At 36.7% G+C, this 17,153-nt stretch overlaps 1 protein-coding gene and 1 pseudogene across 1 annotated transcript in view; one reads left to right on the top strand and one right to left on the bottom strand.

Moving 5' to 3' along the window:
* Positions 1-496: 496 nt before the first annotated feature.
* Drc9 (dynein regulatory complex subunit 9) overlaps positions 497-17,153 on the bottom strand; it is a 41,533-nt gene continuing 24,876 nt past the window's right edge. Inside the window, exons 7-12 of the mRNA XM_026395594.1 lie at positions 12,817-12,978; positions 12,023-12,097; positions 3,726-3,857; positions 2,553-2,654; positions 580-670; positions 497-537 (exon numbers count right to left, since the gene is read on the bottom strand). Of these exons, the coding sequence (XP_026251379.1) occupies positions 497-537; positions 580-670; positions 2,553-2,654; positions 3,726-3,857; positions 12,023-12,097; positions 12,817-12,978 (603 nt within the window). The remainder of the gene's footprint in view (positions 538-579; positions 671-2,552; positions 2,655-3,725; positions 3,858-12,022; positions 12,098-12,816; positions 12,979-17,153) is intronic.
* LOC113187163 (transcription initiation factor IIA subunit 2 pseudogene) lies at positions 5,399-5,733 on the top strand (annotated as a pseudogene).

Genomic DNA, 17,153 nt, shown 5'->3' with positions numbered 1-17,153 from the left:
GCCATGAAAACACTAAAGTGATAATAAAAAATCTAAAGAGAGGAATCAACACTCATTATATTTTACCATGTGTATGTTATGCTACATGACTTTATAAAACATCACCTTGTAATTTCTGCAAATACTTCACTTTTGCTCATATGAGTTTTTTTCACTTTAGACAAATTAGAAAAAAATCAGAATCTGAGACATTACAGGAATTACTGAAGTTTTAATGCATCACTGTAACCAAGCCCAAGAACTCTTTTCTGGTGAGAAGACCAAGATCTTTACAAGTCTACTCAAAACTGTTCTTCACATCAAAATCAAAATATGAAGAAACACAAATTCAATAGCTAATTCACAGATTGAAAACTAATACAAAGTGAAATCATCTGGCGATCTGCATAAACTGTTGTTTATGTCTGCATAAACAACCTGTAGTGAAGTATTTGTGATGGCCAAGTCTTCCTTCTCATCTCCAGAACATCACAGGAAGGGATAAAAGGTGGCTTATTCACTTCTTGCCTCTTCGTTTGTCCTTGTCTTTACCTTTACCTTTACCTTTACCTTTACCTTTACCTTTACCTTTACCTTTACCTTTTGCATCCTTGCTATCATCTTTGTCTTTAGGCATTTTGAAACTTCCAATTTCCCTCCTTACCACAGTGCCTCGCCACCATGCCTGGAGCTAGAAGAGAAATGGGAAGAAGTACAACTCAGTATGCCTGACTCTCCGAAGGGGATTGTTCAACACAGTAACCTATATCAGAGTGGTTTCCATCTGAGACATGGAAGTTCCAGGCACACTATCACTACTAAGGCTCCCATACTGTGCAGGACTCAGAGCTTCAGCCATGGCCTCAAAAGCAAAGTTCTTCTGGAGTAAAATTAAATCAGATTAGGCCAGTTGTTCCTTCATATCAGAAACATGACTCCCTGGTACTGCTTCCCTTATGAAGGTCCAAGCTTCCCATACCTAACAATGACTTGATCCAAAAGAGATGTTAGACTCTGTCAAAAATGTATGAATAAGTCTAGACAACTTTAATAGACTTCCTGGTATTTTGTCTTTTGGCGGGGGGTTTCTTGTTTTGTTTTCTTTCTTTGTAGTGTTGAGTGGGAATTGAACTCAGGGCCTTGCACATACTGGGTAAGTGCTGTACCACTGAGCTACATCTTCAACCCTTTGTTATTTTGAAAGTCTTTTGTTAAATTTCTGAGACTGGCCTCAAACTTGTGATCCTCCTGCCTCAGCCTCCTAAGGAGCTGGGATTACCAGCATGCACCACTACATCCATTCTTATCTTTAGGAATTCACTAAAGGGTCAATCCTCTTGTTTTCAAAAAGAATTTAAAGCCAGGTGTGGTGACATAAACCTATAATCCCAGTGACTAGGGAGGCTGAGGCAAGATTATTACATGTTCAAAGCCAGTCTCAGCAACTTAGTGAAGGCCTAAGCAACTTAGGGATTCAATTCCTAGGACCAAAAATAAAGTCTATACTACTTTATTTTTTGGAGGGTACCATGGATTGAAATCAGGGGCACTCAACCACTGAGCCACATCCCCAACCCTATTTTGTATTTTATTTAGAGACAGGGTCTCCTTGAGTTGCTTAGCACCTCACTGTTGCTGAGGCTGGCTTTGAACTTAGGATCCTCCTGCCTTAGCTTCCTGAGCCACTAGGATTACAGGTGTGTACCACCACGCCTGGCTTAAGCTACTTTAAAATCAGACTAAGCCCTAAGAACTAGGAGCAAATCTACTAATTAAAACAAAAGTAGTCTCCAGCTAGTTCTTACATTTATACTCTAAAAGAATTTTGACAAATTGGAAAACCCCATAGAAGCTTGATAAATACTTGCTAATTATATATCTTGGGTTTGGATATCTGAATGTCCTTTACAGCTTCCTTTTTTAGTGCATCCTCTAATATATAAGCCAAACTATAGTTTGCCCCCTAGGCTCTTGGCAGATGCTCCTCTTTCAGAGAGATGGATGATTCTCCAGACAGCAGTTTCAGTCCAGCTGATCATATTTTTATATTACAGTTTTCTTGAAAATATTTCCCAGAATCTGTGACCTTCTAATTTTGTCATTACTAACATACACACTAGTTCATATATAACTAAAATGTCTCTTCTTTAACCTGCCTATCTCTTTTTTTGAAAGCAGCTTATATCAGAACATAGCAAATAGTCTCTGCTTATTTAAAAACATCTTTTGAGAAACAATAGGCGATTCAAAAGAATCACTGTGTCAAGAACTGGTTTTGGTTAGAAGTAGTATTCCCAAATTTGCCCTGTGGATCTAGATTTTGCTCCCACTGCCAACCACCTATCTCTTTTGCTCTAGAATAAGAGCTGTGGTGTGTCCTTTTCTAAGTCACCTGTCTCCCTGTTCTGCTCTATGGACTGTTGACAAATTCTAATAAGAACAAAAAGCCTTGTTTCTCTTCAGATCTGTTCCATAGAAAGCTGCTATGTATTTGATAATGGATGAGAATGCTTTCATTCCTATACCAGCTGTGGCACTGACATGACCCCAAAATGCTAACTACAGTTTTCTACCTTTATGGCACTCCTCAATTCCAATTCATCCTGTTCTATCTTCTTCCTGGTCTTCTCCTTTTCTATACGATCTTCGATGATGACCTGTTCATATTCCCTTATCTACAAAAGCAGACATTAATCATTTGTTACAGTGTGGTCTTGACTAAGCTATTGGCCCAGTCAACTCTGTACTTTTAATAGATCTAAACATAAACCAAAGGAAAAAAACTTCCTAGATTCTTAGGATATTTACATTAAATTTTTTTCAGTTTGATATTTTAAATTTAAAAATCTTTCAGAAAAGTGAAATAGTAATTAACTCAAATGTGTAAATAGTGACCTCAAAATAATTAGTTTTTTTTTAAAATGGTATAATATGCTTATTTAAATGGCTCTTTTAAAAGAGAAGTTTAGGAACCTCTACACTCATTCATTAATAAAAACATAAGAAAGCTTTTTAGAAATCAGAGAAATTCAAAATGGGGAAGAGAGGAAGAGCATGAGAAGATTACCTCTACATAGGAAAGAGGGGTGGGAGGGAAAGGGAGGGAAAAAAGGAACTCCATGGATGGTGGAAGGAGACCCTCATTGTTATACAAAATACATGTATGAAGATGTGAGGGGAAAAAAAGAATAGCGTTACCCTAGATTAGGGAGAGAGAAGTGGTGGGAGGGGAGGGGAGGGATTTTGGAGATAGGAAGGATAGTAGAATGAAACAGACACTATTATTACTGTGTGTATATATGTGAATGCATGACCAGTGTGATTTCTGTATACTCAGAAAAATGAGATATTGTATCCCATGTGATTCAAATGTATGATATGTCAAGGTCATTGTACTGTCATGTGTAACCAATTAAGACAAAAAAATTTAAAAAAAAGAAATCAGTTATAAATTGTCTTCAGAGACCATAAAGTAGAATAGTACAATATCTATGTATTTTGCAGGGTTGTAGGATTTAAGCAAGTTGTACTTAAAACAGCCACAATAGTCAGTGCCTGAAACAGAGTAAGCACTATACAAATACTAGCTGTTATTACTGTCCATCATCACCATCATCATCCTCTAAGGACAGTCCTACCAAGTTTACATGCACACCTCTACCTGACCAAAAAAAAAAAAAAGCATCCCCAACTACTGTAGCTTAGCTACCACCACTTCTCGGACCACCTGTCCACTTCTTCCTTACCATCTTCGCTAGGTCTTGAAGGTGTGTTAAGTCACTGGCCTTTGCAGCCTTGAGAGCATTTAATTCATTCTGTTTCATTTCTGTGTCTTTATCAAATTTTTCCATCCAGAATTCCAGTTTCTCCTCAAGTTTCTATTTGGAAAGAACATTAAAACATGGTTTCTACCAGATACAAAAAAGTATATACTTTATGATGTCATTTATATAAGATTCAAGAAAAAAATAACTTTTCTATAGTGACAGAAAATAGAACAATGGTTACTTATCTGGGGATGGATGCTTTATTGTTTGGAAATGCGGCATGAGGGAGACTTCTGGGATGCTGTTTCTCTGAATCTAGCTGGTGGTTACATGGGTGAATATATGTAAATGTAAAATTATACTCTCAATATTTGTGCACTTTACTGTATATTATTCGATTAAAAATAGAAAGAGGACTTCCTGATATCTGGGAAAGGGAAGTTGCAGTGAAAAAAAAAGAAAAAAGTAAGTAGCAAATTCTCTAGGATAAAGAATGACATCAGATGTCTCTTTGACTGACAGCCACTAAATACTAGTCAAGAAGACTGCAATGTCTTCAAAATTCTAAAAGAAATGAATATGAGTCTAAGAAAATATACCTAGAACCTAGCATTGAAATGTGATGGAAAGATGATACCTCATTTCTGAAAGGTATTCAAAGATGCACTGTTGCAAAAGAAAATGAAAGAGATATGTATAAGAAACAGAAAATGTATATTTAAGCTATCTGCCACTAGTTAGATACTAAGAGTGGACATCCTTGTCTTTCCCCAGAATATAAAGGAAATGCTTTCAGTTTTCCCCCATTTACTATGAAGTTGGCTTTGAGTTTTTCATTATACCCTTTATGATGTTGAGATAAGTTTCTTCTATTCCTAGTTTCTTCAGTGTTTTTATCATGAATAGGTGTTGAATTTTTGTCAAACACTTTCTCTGTATCTCTTTAGAGATTAGGTGATTTTGTCCTAACTTGTATTTATGTGATGAATTACACTTCTTGATCTACATATGTTAAACCATCCTTGCATCTCTGAGATAAAACCAAGTTTGTCCACTCTCACTACTCCTATTTAATATAGTGGTAGAAATTCTAGCCAGAGCAATTAGGCAAGGAAATAAAAAGTGCATCCTTGTTTCGGCTGGCTGAATCCCTGTTTATTTGCTCTATGATGTACACTAAATTTGGGGGCTTTTGACCCCCCCTTCCAATCCTTATCAGCTACCACCAGATTTTTCAGTGACATCATTTACCACCAACTGGTCTGGTGGTCTCCACCCTGACCTTCTCACCTTTTTCTCTTATCAGGCGAGGACAGCCTGCCAGGGGCTTCACTCTGTTATCAGAGTGAGGGGAAGTAACTTGCCTGGGGGCATACTGGAGGGCTCTGTGAGTGTGCCTGCAAGTCTTTTAAAATTAAGTTTTTAAAATGGAGTTGCTTAGGCTTAGGCCTAAGGCCATCCTAACAGGACTGCACATCAGTACAATCACTATGGAAATCAGTATGGAGGTTTCTCAAAAGACTAGGCGTGGAACCACCACATGACCCAGCTATACCACTCCTTAGTATTTATCCTAAAGAATTAAAATCATCATATTAAAATGATACATGCATGTCTATGTTTATAGAAGCACAATTCACAATAACCAAACTATGGAATCAGCCTATTAGTTATACAGAAATACCACTTTGGGGAACAGTCTTCAGGAGAGCCTAGATGAGCTCATATAGTCTCAACAGATCATCCCCCCAACTTGCCCTTCAAGTTCTGCTTCAGTTTGATAAGGCTATAAATTATCATTGGCTCAGAGGGTCAGGAACAGAGTCAATTTCAGAGGTTCTGTAAATACATACAGATTCTGCAATAATGTGTAGACTTGTATTGCATGATGTTGAATTCAGAGAGGTGACAGAACTTATTAAAATGGATAAAGTGAAAATTGTAGACTGTGATGGTAAAAATACTGGCTCCAATACTACAGAATAAATTTTAAAAAATGGACTTTTTCAGGCCATCTTCTGTTATTATTCATCACTTTTTGAAGAGAAGCAAAGAAGAGACTTTTTAAAAATTTATTCTAGCATTGCATAAATGATTACACTGTACTGTACTATGAGAGAATTCCAGCAAAAAGAAGCTTGTAACTATATTCTCTTACATTACCATTGTTATATAGCATAAAGAAACATAATTTTTTTAATGACAAAAGTTGTTGCCTTCTTAACATTCTTTAATAAACTCATTATTTAAAAAAGAATCAGAGGCTTGGGTTGTGGCTCAGTTGTAGAATGCTCGCCTAGCTTGCACGAGGCACTGGGTTCAATCCTCAGCACCACATAAAAATAAAATAAAGATATTGTGTCCACCTACAACTAAAAAATAAATATTAAAAACTTATTAAAAAAGAATCATATGTTTTCTTTCATGTGGAAGCTAGGGAAGGAAAAGGGAAAGGATTGGGGCGGGGGATTCCCATTGAAAAGGGAGGATTAGAACAGAGCAAAGGGATAATGGAGGAGGAAGAGGGGAGCTGGGGGAAGTGCTGGGGAGTGACACTGGCCTAATTATATATATTGTGTGTATGTATGAATTTGTACAAAAAAAATCCCACCATTATGTACAATGTACAGCTATAATGCACCAACAAAAATGTATAATAAAAAACAAGAAGATATTATAAATTGGATATGGTGGTGCATGCCTGTAATCCCAACTATTTAGGAGGCTAAAAGACAGGGAGATCACAAGTTCAAGGCTGGTTTTGGCAATTTGGCAAGACCTTGTCTCAAAATAAAATAAAAAGGGCTGGGTGTTTGGCTCAAAGTTAGATGACCTCCGGGTTCAATCCCCAGTATCACCAAAATTTTTTTTTTAATTTAAAAATATTATAGTTATGAGTGTTAATATTCTAATAATATTTTGGAATATTAGAAAGTGAAAATGATCCAACATATGGAAAAACTGATTGATAGATCCACAATTATATTAGGAAGCTATTTTTCTGAAATCAATAGCTCAAGTAGACCAAAATAAGTAATATGAAGCATTTGACAGCTAGACTAAAAGAAATTTAGAACCTAACAGAGAATATACATTCTTTTCAAGTACCCATAGAATAGTCACATAAGCATGTACTAAGCCCAAATGAAAGCTCAATAAATTCCAAGAAGCAAATTTACACTTTACATTAGGAGACACAATCCAAGACATCAACTGGGTGTGGTGAGATTCACAGCACAAACATCTAAGGTTTTTGTGAGTAACAGAAAATCTGCACTCCTCCCTTGCCAACTCTATCTACTTGGACATTTAAGAAACATCCCTTTAGGGGCTGGGGATGTGGCTCAAGCGTTAGCACACCAGTGTGCGGCCCAGGTTTGATCCTCAGCACCACAAAGATAGCACCACATACACTGCTAAACTAAAAAATAAATATTTAAAAAATTCAAAAAAAGAAACATCTCTTTAAATAATAACTTTTGCTAAAGACAACTAGAAAATTGTGAACTACAAATCATTTGTAAAGGAATGATAATGTAAAGATTATTTCAAAACCCATCAACAACAGTCAAACAGTACTCAGAAAATATATTGTTTTATTAAAAATATATTGCTTTACATGCATTTACTAGAAAATAATAAAATTTGAAAACAAATTAAGTGTTTAGGAAACAATAAAGATTAGCAACATAAGCTCAAAGAAGGTATAAGAAATTTACTCAAAATTAAAGCCAAAACCAATGTAACAAGGAAAAAAAAAATCTGCTCAATAAAAGAAAAAGCCAGTCTTTTGCTAAGACCAATAAAATAGCAAACCTGTGGTAAGTTTCAGTAAGACAAAGGGAGAAAAGAAACAAAATTTTTAAAGATGAAAAACATAACTACAGAAATAGAGGAAATTTAAAACTTGGAAGAGACTGTAGAGCACAGCTTGAAAACACTTAAAATCAAGTGTTTTGGGAAGACAAGTTACAAAAAATTACTCAAAGCCAGACATGGTGGCACACAACTCCAATCACAGCAACTCAGGAAGCTAAGGCAGAAGAGTCAAAAGTGTGAGGTCATCCTCAGGAACTTAGTGAAACACTGTCTCAAAACAAAAATAAATAAAATGGACTGTGAATGTAGCTGAGTGGTTAAATACCCTGGGTTCAATACCCCGTATCAAAACAAAAACAAAAAACCTGGAGATGCAGCTCAGTTTTTTTGTAGAATGCTTCCCTTGCACTTCCCTTGGGTTCAATCCCCAGCACCAAAATAAAAACAAGATATTCGGTGGGCTGAGGTTGTGGCTCAATGGTAGAGCCCTTGCTGCACATGGCTGAAGCACTGGGTTTGATTCTCAGCACCACATGTGAATAAATGAATAAAATAAAGTCCATTGGCAAATAAAAAATAAAAACCTTTTTAAGTAAATAAAGATACCAGTCATTGGTGACATATCTTTAAAAGAGAGAGAGAAGAGAGAAAGAGATTTGGTAAGTGGAGAGATGAATAATATTTTTTTTAAAAAGCTGAAAAGGCAGACAAATACCTCCCCCCTTAAAAAAAAGATACCAAGAAAAGATAGAAAGAGAGAGATCCTTAAAAAATTGTTTGAATTTTACCAAGCTTTAAGGACTGTATAATCTGTTTTGTTCCATTTATATTTTAAATTTCAGAGCATAAAAAGGTAGAAAACTTCCACCTTGCACTGCGCCAAGCTAATATTAACTCTAATAGCAAAAAAGAAATCTATAGTCTATAAATCAATTCTAGAGGTCTATTATTAAATGTATTAATTTATTATATATTAATATGTTAACTATATTAAATTATTACCAGGTAAGGTTTATCCAAAAAAATAAACATGAGTCATCATCAGTAAATATATTAATGTGTTTTTACTTTATTAACCTGTTAAAGGGAAAATAAATTATCTCAATGGATGAAAAAAGTCATCTCATAAAATTGACTATTCATTGATTTTAAAAAATAAAAAATGTTAGCAAGAAACTTCCTTAATAAAATTTATATACCAGGAACCTACAGAGTAAATCTCATCCTTAATGATAAAAGGAAAACATTCCCCATTTGTGCTGTTATCAGTGTGTTGCCTCTCAGTTCCAAATTCATCCTCCACTGCCTTGCCCTGTGAAACTGGATGATCCTAAACATTTTTTGGCCACCTAGCAAAATGTTTAACTTTGTCAGCAGAGGGTGCTAGAGGACCCGACGGGAAGTCTAGTTTCTCCATGGCTTTGGAATGCTTTTCTGGGTACCTAGGGCACACTGCTCATCCTATATGGTTGAACACACAATGATACCCGTTCACCAACATGTTTTACTGATACCACCAGTAGCATTACTTCATGTCAGATACACTATGACCAGCTATGGCTGATCTCAAGAGTTTAAAGATAATGCAACCTCAGGGGCTGGGGTTGTGGCTCAGTGGTAGAGCTCTTGCCTGGCACATGTAAGGCCCTGGGCTTGATCCTCAGCACCACATAAAAATAAATAAAAATGAAACAAAGCCGTCAAGGTGGCACACACCTATAATCCCAGAGACTCGGGAGGCTGAGACAGGAGGATGACAAGTTCCAGATAACAGCCTCAGCAACAGCGAGGTGCTAAGCAACTCAGTGAGACCCTGTCTCTAAATAAAAATACAAAATAGGGCTGGGGATGTGTCTCAGTGATTTAGTGCCCCTAAGTTCAATCCCCAGTACCATAAAATAAAATAAAACAAAGGTATTATATACATCTGTAACTTAAAAAAACAATTTAAATACATGACTCAACTTCAGCAAATATATGAAAAAAACATCATTGGTGCCAGAAATGGAGTTTATCTCCCACCTTCTAGTTCATGTCTTACTAAAAGTCATCTAAACTCTTGCTACTCCTTGTTCATCAGATACAATCAGCATAATGTCATTAATGCAGTGGGCTACTGCCATGTTTTGTGGAAAGTCAAAGTAAGCAATCTCTATGTAGGCCATTACAGAAGAGAACAGAATAATTGACATAATCCTGAAATCAGACTATAAAGGTGTACCATTGGCCATGCCAAGTGAAAGCAAACTGCTCCTGGTGGTGTCTTTGTTGTTGTTGTTGTTATTTGTATGTGTGTGCATTTTGTTGTTATGGTTGATTTCAAACTGGTTTGGAGACAGGGGCCTTAATCAGGTTAACAACTTTCATACCAAGTACCAGGAGCCATTGAAGATTTGTCCCAGTAAAGATACTACGTGTGAATAGTAGTTACAAGCAACATCACTACTTGATTACTTGTCATTTTCCAAGATCCATTCAACTTCTACCCAAGCCAAACAGATGAGTCAAATGGGGGTGTGTTAAGCATCATCACTCCTGCTTCTTTCAAGTTTTTTGTATTTTTTTTTCCTTGTAGCAGGGATTGAACTCAGGGACACTTGACATTGAGCCACATCCCCAGCCCTATTTGGTATTTTATTTAGAGACAGGGTCTCACTGAGTTGCTTAGCGCCTTGCTTTTGCTGAGGCTGTGTTTGAACTTGCAATCCTCCTGTCTCAGCCTCCCAAGCCACTGGGATTATAGGCATGCGATACCACGCCCAGCTTCAAGTTCTTGATGTTATCACTAATCTACGGTTCCATCAGGGTTGCAGCAATGCCTTTAATATATTAGTAAGAAAAGGAAGTCCCAGGACTCCCACTTTGCCCTTACTATCATAATGGCCTGAAAGTACATTTATTCCAATTATACATCTATAAAACAATTATATACAATTGTAAAGTTATACAATTATATATACAATTATAAAACTAGGAATGGAACCACCATTTGACCCAACTATCCCACTCCTTGATTTATACCCAAATGACTTAAAATCAGCATACTATAGTGATGCAGCCACATCAATGTTTTTAGCAGCTCAATTTGAAATAGCTAAGCCACGAAACCAACCTGCTCTTTTTTTTTTTTATTGGTCTTTCAAAATATTACATAGTTCTTAATACATCATATTACACGGTTTGGTTCAAGTGGGTTATGAACTCCCAATTTTACCCCGTATACAGATTGCTGAATCACATCAGTTACCCTTCCATTGATTGACATATTGCCTTTCTAGTGTCTGATGTATTCTGCTGTCTGTCCTATTCTCTACTATCCCCCCTCCCCTCCCCTCCCCTCCCCTCCCCTCCCCTTTTCTCTCTCTACCCCTTCTACTGTAAATCATTTCTTCCAACCTGCTCTTCAACAGATGAATGGATAAAGAAAATGTGGTACATATACACAATGGAATATTACTCAGCCTTAAAGAAGAATGAGATTATGGCATTTACAGATATATGGATGGAGCTGGAGAATATCATGCTAAACGTAATAAACCAATACCAAAAAAACAAAGGCCTAATGTTTTCTCAGATAAGCAGATACTGATCCATAATGGGGGTGGGAGGAGAATGAAAGAACTTTGGATTGTGCAGAAGGGAGTGAGATGAGGGCAGAAGGTATAGGGATGGGAAGGACAGTGGAATGAGACAGACATTATCATCCTGTGTATACATACATGTATGATTACAACACTGGTGTGACTCTACAACATGTGCAGCCAGAGGAAGGAGAAGTTGTGCTCCATTTGTGTACAATGTGTCAAATGCATTCTTCTGTTATATATAACTAATTAGAACAAATTTTAAAAATTTAAAAAAGAGAGACTGTAATAACATAAACAAAATGAATGAAAAAACAATTGGTAACTTAAAAAAGAAAACTTCCCTCAATTGAGAATGTTGTTTTTATAATTTAAAAAACTAAAAAACATTTTTTTAAAATTATGACTACAAAGCATTATAGAAACAAGAAACAGAGTTTCTTATATAAGTTAAATTATAAAGGCAAGAGACAAAATTTTACCTGTCCTCAAATTAGAGGTATATAAAATAACTATTCAACAGTGGAATGAATCTGAGATAATTTTTTTCATATACATATATGAAAACAATAGAGTGAAGCCCACATCGTGTACATCCACAAGAATGCAACCCAAATTAGAATATTCAATGCTTGTATAATTATTATCAAAAAGGATTCTACTGTCATGAATAACTAAAAAAGAACCAATAAATTTTAAAAAAGAAGAACAAAAAAAATAACTGTTCTGGTGGGTAACTCTGTAAGGATATATAAGCTATAGTTCATTCATTAGACTGCTAAGATTATGGTTAATTTTTCTACTACAAGTTTTTTGCTCTTTTAAAGTGAAAAAAAATTTTAATCAGGGGATAAAAACATTTTGGTGACTTACCTGTTGCTCTTTTCTAAGGAACATTTCAATCTCCATATGAATTCGGTTCTCTTCTTCAGTTTTCATTCTTAATTTCTAGAAAAACAAGAATCATATATCAGGAATTCTGTCTGGCAAGGTTGGAAATCAGAAATTTTCAGGTGACTGCGGCTCCAGAGTAGCAGTTCAGGATTCTTTTTCCAGCAGGGATCCCAGAAATGCTAATGCATTGCTCCAGAGCTGCCATTTGGTTCCACTCAACTCCATTCGAGTTCACAAACAACGCAGAGCCATGTCCTAGCATTGTGCCAGGTACATACAAGGGCCCCAGAATAAAATGGAAAGAGATGTCAATTTAAAGAACAATGCTTCAAGGACACAAGTTTCTTAGGCCCAGAAAAGTGTGTTGACAGGGTTGGAAACACCACATGGGAAGGACCTCTCCCCATTAGTAGAGGTCTCAGAAAAAGGAATCCTTGTACCTGCTAGTAATGGCTATTCCTCCTTCTGGCCTGCTGGCTATTCCTTTAACTACCCAGCCTTTCCTCTCAAATAAAGGTCTACCCATCAGAATCTCTGCTTGCAAATATTCAAAACCTTGTATAGTCTTTAATTTCAACCCTAAGGGTTGAGGAGATGGAAGAAAATTACCTCTGCCCCTTCCTTTCTTGGGTGAGACTATACCAGGAATGACAATTCAAATGGTTGTCTATTAGTAGGGGATTGAACCCAGGTCCTGGTGCATGCCAGGCAAGTGCTCTACCATTTTGCTACAACCCCAACCAATCTGTTTTTCCTAATGTAGCAGTAATTACCTCAATCTCTTCCAACAAGAGTTCCTCTGTTTTGTTACATTTTTTCTGGGTCTGGGAAATCTGAAGCTCAGTGTTTTTTTTCATGTAGAGATTCTCCAAGTTGGTTTTTGCCTTCATCTCTTGCAGTTGGTCTTTGAGGTGAGCAATATATTCATTCCGTCTCTTAAGAGAAAAGACCAGGTTTCTAAATTAAAAATCTATACTATCAAAAGTGTTATACATATTTAATGCAATTACTATTAAAATCCAATATCATTCTTCATAGAACTAAAAAAGCAATCATGAAATTCATTTGGAAAAATAAGAGACCCAGAATAGCTAAAGCAATCCTTGGCAAGAAGAGTGAAGCAGCAGGGCTGGGGTTGTGGCTTAGTGGTAGAGTGCTGGACTGGCACACGTGAGGCACTGGGTTACTGGGTTCAATCCACATAAAAATAGATAAAGTAAATGTACTGTGTCCATTAACAACTAATATATATATATATATATATATATATATATATATATATATATATTTTTTTTTTAAAGTCAAGCAGCAGGCAACACAATACCAGAAATTAAATAATATTACAGGACTATAGTAACAAAAATGGCATGGTATTGGCACCAAAATACACACGTAGACCTATTGTACAGAACAGAAGGCACAGAGACAAACCCACATAAATGCAGTCATCTCATTTAGACAAAGCTGCCAAAAACATACATTTGAGAAAAGATAGCCTGTTCAACAAATGGTGCTGGGAAAACTGGAAATTCATGTGTAGCAAATGAAATTAAACCCCTCTCACCATGTACAAAACTCAATTCAAAGTGGATAAAAGACTTAGACATTAGAACAGAGGCCCTGTGCCTAATAGAAGAAAAAGTAGGCCCAAATATTCATCATGTTGGCTTAGGACTTGACTTCATTAACAAGACTCCAAAAGCATAAGAAGTAAAATCAAGAATCAATAAATGGGATGAATTCAAACTACAAATTTTCTTCTCAGCAGTGAAGTGAAGAGAGAATCACATTTTGGGAGCAAATTTTTGCCACACGCACGTCAGATAGGGCAATAATCTCCAGGATATATAAAGAACTCAAAAAACTTAACACCAAAAAAAAAAAAAAAAAAAAACCAATCAATAAATGGGCGAAGGAACTGAACAGACACTTCTCAGAAGAAGATATACAATCAATCAACAAATATATGAAAAAAATGTTCAACATCTCTAGTAATTAGAGAAATGCAAATCAATAAGATTTCATCTCATCCCATGTCAGAATGGCAGTTATCAAGAAGACAAACAACAATAAGTGTTGGTGTGGATATGGAAAAACAGGCACATTCATACATTGCTAGTGGAACTGCAAATTGGTGCAACCACTCTGGAAAGCAGTATGGAGATCTCTCAGAAAACTTTGAATGGAACCAACATATGATCCAGCTATCGCACTTCTCGGTTTATATCCAAAGGACTTAAAATCAGCATACTACAGTGACGCAGTTACATCAATGTTTATAAAAGCTCAATTCACAAGAGCTTACCTAGGTACCCTTCAACAGATAAATGGATAAAAAAAAATGTGATACACACACACACACTCACACACACAATGGAATATTATTCAACCTTAAAGAATGAAATTATAGCATTCACAGGTAGATGGACGGAGCTGGAGAATATTATGCTAAGCAAAATAAGCCAATCCCAAAAGAAACCAAAAACCAAATGTTTTCTCAGATAAGCAGATGTTGATCCATAATGGGAGGAGGGTAGGGAAGAATGGATGAACTTTAGATTGGGCCGAGGGGAATGAGGGGAAAGCGGAAAGGGTTAGGAAGGATAGAGAAATGAGACAGACATTATTACCCTATATACATGTATGATTACACCACCGGTGTGACTATGCACCATGTACAGCCAGAGGAATGAGAGGTTGTGCTCCATTTGTGTACAATGTGTCAAAATGCATCCTAGTGTCATGTATAACTAATTAAAACAAATTTTTTAAAAATTATATATATACATTCTGTCTCCATTCAGTTTGGTCAGTGGTTTAAGATTATTTTAAATTTTATAAATCACCATTTTTTTCTGCCATCACATGAAGGTAAATTAAGTCAATAATTGTTGAGAGCCACAGCCGAAGGGGCCCCAGCAAACTTCCAGCTGCCAGCAAACTTCCAGCTGCCAGCTGATGATATTGGCTCACAGCGGCCCCAGCAACTTCTAGCTGCCAACTGATTGGCTCCTCTGCGGTGATGCTCATTGGGCTGTTTCCCTGCCCTTTCAGACCACAGAGCTGCTCATTGGGGGACTTTTTTGGCTCCGCCCACACGACCCAGCCAATCGGCCTCAAGAGCAGGAGGAGTGGGGGAAGCCGGTGGTGGCAGTTGGGCTCTGAAGGTTTTTCCTGAGGAGCTGTTTTGTTTGGCATGTGTGGTTCTAAAAATAAAGTTCGTTTCTTTTGACAAGTGGCTCCTGAATTGTGCCCAGCCAGACTGCGGCAAATAATTGTGAATGTTATACCATCCACATGAAAATGAAAGATAACAAAGTAGTTCTACATGTCAAGACAATGAGATTATTTCATAGGTATGCAATCTGGGTACTCTCTTTTTCCCACACAGATTTCCCATTATAATTTCATTTTGGTAGAAACAGCAATGACCAAAATGATCAAAAGTGCTGACTTCCCACCCAAGCCCCATCACTTGTGTGACTTTAGCCAAGACAGTTAAACTCTCTAGGTTTTACCTTCTGTAAAACAGAAACATTAATATTTATGTTGCCTGAAACATCTCAGAGAATAAATCCAGTCAGGCCTCAGTATGCACTGGGGATTGGTGCCAGGACATCTCATGGATAATAAAATCTCCAGATGGTCAAGTCCTTTTTACAATATGTGTACAGTACATATGCAATTATTTTTCAAATATTTTTTATACATGATTGGTTGAGTCCATGGATACAGAACCTGCAGACATAATGGGATGACTATATAAGGAGTCATTGAGCATATGTGTGAAAACTGCAGGTTACGAAATACTTAGTAATTTTAAGGTCTCAGTATTCATAAAGGGAAATATTTATTAAGAGTCAGGCCCTAGGCTAGGAGACAAACAGTAGACATCTAAATATAGCCATATCCCCTGCCCTCGTAGAGCTTAAGAGTTTTTGTTGTTGTTGTTGCTGTTGTTGTTTTTCCTGAGGATTTGACCCAGGGGTGATTTAGCACTGAGCCACAAACTCAGCCCTTTTTATTTTTTATTTGAGACAGGATCTCACTAAGTTGCTTAGGGCCTCAATAAATTGCTGTGGCTGACCTTGATCTTCAGGCTTCCTAAATAACTGGGATTACAAGTATGTGCCACCATGCTCAGCTATGAAGTTTAGAGTCTAATAGAGATATACAGTTAGAAGGAAATAAAATGTGTAAACTTATTTAAATGAGTGCAAAGTAGTATGAAAAAAAAGGGCAAAGACTATGGGAGAAAAATAATAGATATCTATGTTAGACTAGGTAGCTTGAGAAGGATCTTTGAGAAGCAATATTTGTTCTAATATTTGAAGGATAAATAAGTTCATCACATGAAAAATGTCGCCAAGAGGAATTACCAAAACAAAGAAAAGTATATTCCAAAGTCCTGAGGCAGCCAAGACCTGGACACATTCAAAACCCTTCAGTAAGGATTTAGAGTGGGACAAGATGAAATTGGAGAAGTAGGCAAGACTAAACCAAGCAGGCTCTTATTAAGAAATTTAGGTTTTATTCCAAGTGCATGGGAATCCCTGGAAAAGTTCTAGTCAGAGATGTAACACTTTGAAAAGAAAGTGTGAGTTAATTTCACAGAGAGGTAATCAGATTTAGCTGATAGCACAAGCAAATATACAACTAATTACAAAAACACATGACTAAGCCAGGCTTGTTGGTGCACACCTGTATCCCAGTTTTTCAGAAGGCTAAGGCAGGAAAATCGCTTGAGATTAGGAGTTTGAGGCCAGCCTGAGCAACATAGCAAGACCCTGTCTTTGGGTGTGGGTTATGGATCCATGCATTCATCAAAGATCTGTTTCTCTAGACAGCAACCACCTTACCATGTAAGCTGGATAGAATTAGTTATAAGTAACTACTTGAAAAAGAAACAAAACAAAAATTGATCAAAATCATCCATAATGAAAAGCAAACAGCTAAAAGGATCATAGGTCCCTAGGATTCATCAGAAAGCAATCTTTCACATTATTTTGTCTGGCTTCTTGATGTTACTGTATAGAGTTGTTCAACTATAACAAGAACCAACCCCAGGACACAAGTGTCTATGGCAGAGAAGCCCAGTGGATAATATGTC

The sequence above is a fragment of the Urocitellus parryii genome, chromosome 2 (assembly GCF_045843805.1).
Source record: "Urocitellus parryii isolate mUroPar1 chromosome 2, mUroPar1.hap1, whole genome shotgun sequence".
Classification (NCBI taxonomy): domain Eukaryota; kingdom Metazoa; phylum Chordata; class Mammalia; order Rodentia; family Sciuridae; genus Urocitellus; species Urocitellus parryii.
This window is presented reverse-complemented; position numbering and strand designations above follow the sequence as displayed.